The sequence below is a fragment of the Cucurbita maxima genome, unplaced genomic scaffold, assembly GCF_002738345.1.
Source record: "Cucurbita maxima cultivar Rimu unplaced genomic scaffold, Cmax_1.0 Cma_Scf00011, whole genome shotgun sequence".
NCBI lineage: Eukaryota > Viridiplantae > Streptophyta > Magnoliopsida > Cucurbitales > Cucurbitaceae > Cucurbita > Cucurbita maxima.
Genome location: NW_019272027.1, coordinates 3,545,623 through 3,551,812, shown reverse-complemented (window position 1 = coordinate 3,551,812; position 6,190 = coordinate 3,545,623). Strand labels below are relative to the sequence as shown.

Genomic DNA, 6,190 nt, shown 5'->3' with positions numbered 1-6,190 from the left:
TATATATATATATATATATATATATATATATATATATATATATATATATATATATATATATATATATATATATATATATATATAATTTTACTATAAACTTTTAATTTCATCAAAATACCGTAAACGTAGATAATTGTTACAATTTTTATTACTAATGGTCTTAATATTTCTCGTCTCTTATAAGAGTGAATATCATAAGACCAACCATACCTACAAACCAACACGGTTCAGGCTATTATCATTAATACCACCGCAGAGAAGCCTTGTCCTATAGGGAGATTGCAAAAAGGTCCAAGTGGAAGGGACTTTTTCTAGCTCGTGATATGTCCAATTTCGACTTATGTGTTTTCTATAAAAATTTTCAAGAGGTCACCCGACATAGAATTGCTCAAAGCTTGAGCTTAATTTGGAGATTTTATGATTAAGCCAGAAGCTTACTGTTAACGAATATTTTGTTCTCTTTGAACTTCTCTCTCGTGCTTTCTTCAAGGTTTTTAAAATGTACTTACTAGGTTTCGTTCCCTCTTTTCAACCGACGTGAGATCTCACAATCCACTGTCATTCGGGGCTCAACGTCCTCGCTAGCACTAGTTCCTCTCTCCAATCGATATAGGATATTACAATCCACCCCTCTTTGGGGTCCAATGTCTTCACTGACACATTGCTCGGTGTCAGCTCCTAATACCCCAGCCCACTGCTAACAAATATTGTCCTCTTTGGACTTTTCCTTTTGGGTTTCCCCTCAAGGTTTTTAAAACGCATCTACTGGAGAGGTTCCCACATCTTTACTCTCCAACTGACGTGGGATTTCACATGTACCTTGTTGATATAAGTAGTAACTTCGATTATTTAATTATTTATTGATTATTATTTCATTAGGATTCTTCTCATTTGGGTTTGGTCTAAGTTAATTTCTTTTATTCGGACGTCACATCCCCACCCGCTTCCGCTCAAGCTCCGATAATAAGAAAACGTCTTTTTGGCACAAAATTCGTACAATGGGCCTATGGAGGCCCAATAAGGCCCAATAAGGCCCAATCAGGAACGCAATAAATAATAATCCAAATCGGATAACATATATAAACGAGAGGTCAGAATAATTCAGAATCCCAACTCGCAGCCATGGCTGTGACTTCAACTTCCACTACATCTTCTTTCCACTCCAACCCCAAATCCTTCTTCCTCTCTAGCCTGATTTCGCCTCCTAAGCTCCTTCACCGGCAATTCCATGGTTCCGTCGGTCGCCGCCGCCATCCGACTTCGACGGGAGTGCTGTCCGTTAGGGCTTACATGGAGAATCCGAACTCTCTGTCGGGATTTGCGAATAAGGTGATCGGTTCTCTGCCGGTAGTCGGACTGATCGCGAGGATTCTGAGCGACGAAGGCGGCGTCGGCAGCGACATTATCGATTTCGCGGAGTTTCGGAGACGAGTTGGGAAGAAATGTACGATTATGGATTCTAAAGCCTTCTATGACTTTCAAGAACGGAGGGGCAAGGTAATGCATATTAATATATTTTTTTTCTTAATAGTTTAAATTATACCGTTAGAGTTAACGTGGAAGCCTCATTTTAATCGTTTTAGTTTACAATAGATTACCATTTTAAGACTTTAAAATTAATTTATGTCCTATTGAGTTTTTAATGGATAGGTTAGATATAAATATGAATGTTATATCTAATAGAACAATTTAATATTACCTGTTCTAGTATATTCATGAATTTTAATAAATTCGTAAATTTAAAAATTAAATTTACAATTTTAAAAATCTAGGGAAGAAGTAGATACAAATTTCAAGATTTCAAGTCTGAATTCATGATATATAAACGATTATAATTATTGAGTAAAAGATAAAATTAATAGATCGTTAGAATGATAATAAGTGCCGTGTTCATTATGTTGTATTCGAATTTGCAACTTATAATTTAATCTAAAGAAAACTTCAAAAAAAAAAAAATGGTTAAATTGTCATGGACTTAAGTTTTCGTATGTTCTTAAAATTTTCATGTTCGTGTTTAGAAGGTCTCCAAAATTTAAAAAGTATTGAATAAATTCCTAAAATCTTGTTCTTGTGTCTCATATGTTCGTGACCCATTAACATTTTCTAAAATTCATGAATCTATTTGACATAAAATTAAAAGTTTAATGTTCTATTAGATACAAAATTCAATTTTCGTCTAATAGATTTGTTAATTTTTAGATATACAAAATTTAAAGCTAATTTTTAGATATACAAAATTTAAAGCTAGAAACATGTTTGACTATCTTAAAAATTATACATAATAATTCAACAACTTTTCTTTTATATTAAGTGTAAATGATAACATTTTGAAGTTGAATATTTGGTTGTGGCAGCCAGGAGAGCCTTTGTTCGTTCTATTGTGCTGTTGGCTGGCAGCTGTGGGAGCTGGTTTGCTTAAATCAGAGGAGATTTTTGAAGGCGTGGCAAGGCTGAGGATTTCAGATGATATTGAATTTGAAGAGGAGACTTTCCTTGCTATGATGAACGAGGCTAGAGAGGTATGCTATTCTCATCTTTTGATCTTCAACTTTTCGATTTATTCTATTTTCGTTCTTGAAATGTCTGAATTAGATTTGGTTGCATATCTTAAAACGAAATAACTGTTAGGAACAAAGACGTGATTTGTGAAATCCCACATCGGTTGGGGAGGAGAACGAAACACCCTTTATAAGGGTATGGAAATCTTTCCCTAGCTGACGCTTTTTAAAAACCTTGAGGGGAAGCCCAAAAGGGAAAGCCCAAGGAGGACAATATTTGCTAGCAGTGGACTTGGGCTTGGGCTGTTACATGATTTCACTTTGACCTTAAAAATTTATAGCTATTTTCACTTTTCGCACTTACGTGCTAGAATCACAACTAAAAAGACTTGTTTGTTCTGATAACTTTTTGGAACTATTAATAACTGTCATCGTTTGATTCGCCTTAGAAACTATTAACAATTAGTACTCTATACGTTTGACATTCCTTTGTAGAAACGAGAGAAACTAAAAGTTGCTGTTTCGAAAATACCAATGGAGGTTCGAGTTGAGAAAGCTCTCGATGCCATTTATGTTTGTTCATTTGGAAGAGATCCAATAGAGGAACATGATGAGAAACTCCTAGTGATTATGCTGAGTTCTGTTTTTCCAACTGTTGGGCAATCTGAGATTCAAAGGATGGTTAAAGAAAAGGCTGTTAGAATTGCTGAAGGAAAGGACATTGCCATTGTTCCTGAGCCACAACCTTTGTCAAAAGAAGCTATTTTAGCTCAAATGAAAGACCTCCAATTCCTTCAAGAGAATAGTGGGACATGAGTGATAAATTTGTTAGTTATATCGACCTCTAAAATTTGTAAGAGTTGATTCTTCTGTTCCACCATTCTCTTGTTTAGAAAATATTGGCTATTCCCACGAGACAACTGCCTAATCCTACTACATTTAGTTTAGCTGTCGAGTTTCCAATTTGTTTAATCGGCCCCGTTAGTTCTATTTTACACTTAAAAGCCTAATCCTACTACATGCTCACACTCCCCATTCGACCCGTCTTGAAATATGGACCAAGGAGTCTGAAATGTGTGCGAGTTAACGGGCGAGTAAACTTGTAAGGTACAATGAAGCTGACTGGTGGGATCCCTTTGTGGGTTGCACCACTGACTGACCTTAATCTTTTGAGAAGGGTTTGAGTGTGAGCATGCCTATCGGGACCTAATAGATGGTGAACTATACCTGAGCATGGCAAAGCTAGAGTTTCCTCTAGTGGAGGCCATAAATTCGAGAGGAAAAGAAAAGAGACCTCTCAGTTCATCCATTTTACACTTAAAAGCCATAAATTAGGCTCTATGGACTAAGAGGAAGAGAAGCTTAATCGTTGCTCGTCGACCATGTCCTTCACTCCAACAGCATATGGTATCGGCATTGTCTCTGCACGGTAACCCTATCCAATAAAATTATACGTTCTAACTTATCAAGATCTTGTTTACCTAAAATTGTTAGGATTGTGTCTATTTAGTCATAGTTTTCGTATGGGAACGTGCTAAAAATACCCCTTTTCTTTCATCTCGTCCGGACAATTTGTTTTACGTTCTTCTTCTTATGTTCTTCCGTAAAATTCGAAATTCCCAATGTAATTCGTGTCAGAAAGACGAAAAGAACTGAAACTATTAGAATTTGGTGAATCTGAAATGTGTTTGAACGAAGGAAAAGATTCAATCGTTGGATTATTTAGAAAACAAGGAAAAAAGCCTTGAAATTCTGCATCATTCTGATTGCTCGAAAGAAATGATAGAAAGATGAACTCCATCTCATATTTATTGTCAACTTATATACCAGAAAAGGCAATTACTCAAAGAAAAGTACATCATGTGTAGAAAAACCATATCGGTCTGTTGATAATAGACGATGCTCATACAGAAATAGACGGACTAAAGCTGAAATCGAGTCCCCAGAGCTCGAAAGTTCCTTTAACGAAGTCGTAGTGACCACCCTTGAGTCCAAGAGTTCCATTCACCAAACCATCCCTAACAAATGGATAGGTCAAGAGATTCCCAAGGGATACATCAACTGCTTCCTGCATTTACAAAGAAATGGAAGAACATGTTATGAACTTTCAACCATTCCCTTAAGTTTAGATATTCCAAACATTTTTACTATCTGCATTTGATTTTAACTGCAAAAGTGAATTTTTATTACCTTTTCACAGTGTGTGCATAGTTCCCCAAGCTCTCCCTCACCATGCTTTGATTTCACCTTGGCCTTAGCAGGCAAGCCAATTTTCACCCATTCTTCAATGAAATCACTGTTTTCATTCAGAAATGTGAGTTCTTATCAGTTTATTACACAATTAGTACCCAAATATCATACATTTTGTTGCTCTTGACTGCTTGTTTTGCATCAAGTATCTGTTTCAGAGCAAAAGTCGGGTCCAAATATGTTCGGATAACTATTTTTAACGGTTGTTTTCAACTGTTCTCGTTTACGAGATTTTCATATACTACTATTCTTGAGTAAAACAAATGAAGTTACCAAGTTCGAGAACGGTTAGTTACCACTAAACCCAAAAGTTTAAGTAAAACAAATGAAGTTACCAAGTTTGAGAAAGCTTAGTAACCATTGAACCCAAAAACTTAAGTAAAACAAATGAAGTTACCAAGTTCGAGAACGGTTAGTAACTACTGAACCCAAAAGCTCAAGTAAAACAAATGAAGTTACCAAGTTCGAGAACAGTTGATAATCACCGAACCCAAAAGTTGCAAGTAGAACAAATGAAGTTACCAAGTTCGAGAACGATTAGTAACCACCGAACCCAAAAACTTCAGTAAAACAAATGAAGTTACCAAGTTCAAGAACGGTTAGTAACCACTAAACCCAAAAGCTTAAGTAAAACAAAAGAAGTTACCAAGTTCGAGTACGGTTAGTAACCACTGAACCCAAAAGCTTAATAACTTGAACTTTTTGTTCGATGTTGTGTTAAATCGCTACTTAGCTCAACAGTTTAAGTTGATGAGAGACTAACTTTAGCACGTTATCCAATCACTAAAATATTACGGGTTCGTCTTTGTGATTGGACGACATAACATGAACAAAGAAAGGGCTTACGTTGAGTATTTTCCATCAAATGGAAAGGTCATGAGCCCTTTAATACCACCACAAGCACTGTGACCGATCACAACAATGTATTGAACCTGCACCAGCCAAAACATTCATTCATCACCCAAATTTACTATTTAAAAGCTCTCCCAAGTCAAAGTACATGACTTCTTGGGTTCGTCTTCGGTACAAATTAACTTCAAACTAACAATAACGACTGAAGTGTAAGGTCGAAAACGAGGTATATACCTTGAGATGAAGAACAGCATATTCAATGGCGGATCCAGTTCCTGAGAATTTGCTCTGTTTTCAACGGATCAAAAACAAAAGAAGACCCAAAATTCAGATTCAAACACGATCCAAATGGAAAATGGAGCCAAAAAGAGTTGAACACCAAACCTGATCATATGGAGGAACCAAATTGGCTACATTTCTGACCACAAAAGCCTCCCCTGGTTGGAAATCAAGAACATGAGATGGGCAAACTCTTGAATCAGAGCAAGCAAACACCATGAACTGCATTTTCCAAAAACAATAATTAATTAATTAAACCAAATTAAATGTCCCATTAATAATAATTATAACAAAAAAAAAAAAAAAAAAAA

The 6,190-nt window shown here is 35.9% G+C and overlaps 3 protein-coding genes and 1 long non-coding RNA gene across 4 annotated transcripts in view; 3 read left to right on the top strand and 1 right to left on the bottom strand.

The window, feature by feature from the left end:
- LOC111486315 (peptidyl-prolyl cis-trans isomerase CYP38, chloroplastic) overlaps positions 1–6,190 on the top strand; it is a 27,459-nt gene that overhangs the window by 20,319 nt on the left and 950 nt on the right. The window lies entirely within an intron of this gene.
- Positions 1,061–3,469, top strand: LOC111486319 (photosystem I assembly factor PSA3, chloroplastic). Its single transcript, XM_023133398.1, has 3 exons — positions 1,061–1,497; positions 2,355–2,519; positions 2,994–3,469. The coding sequence occupies exons 1-3, from the start codon at positions 1,123–1,125 to the stop codon at positions 3,312–3,314; spliced, it is 861 nt and encodes a 286-aa protein (XP_022989166.1). The 5' UTR covers positions 1,061–1,122; the 3' UTR covers positions 3,315–3,469.
- Positions 4,242–6,190, bottom strand: part of LOC111486317 (carbonic anhydrase 2-like) — a 5,713-nt gene continuing 3,764 nt past the window's right edge. The window contains exons 5-9 of the mRNA XM_023133396.1: positions 5,985–6,101; positions 5,835–5,888; positions 5,595–5,680; positions 4,689–4,794; positions 4,242–4,566 (exon numbers count right to left, since the gene is read on the bottom strand). Coding sequence (XP_022989164.1) covers positions 4,402–4,566; positions 4,689–4,794; positions 5,595–5,680; positions 5,835–5,888; positions 5,985–6,101 — 528 coding nt within the window. The 3' untranslated portion in view covers positions 4,242–4,401. The remainder of the gene's footprint in view (positions 4,567–4,688; positions 4,795–5,594; positions 5,681–5,834; positions 5,889–5,984; positions 6,102–6,190) is intronic.
- LOC111486328 lies at positions 5,049–5,903 on the top strand. Its single transcript, XR_002718847.1, has 2 exons — positions 5,049–5,210; positions 5,275–5,903. It is a non-coding gene; the product is annotated as an uncharacterized LOC111486328 (long non-coding RNA).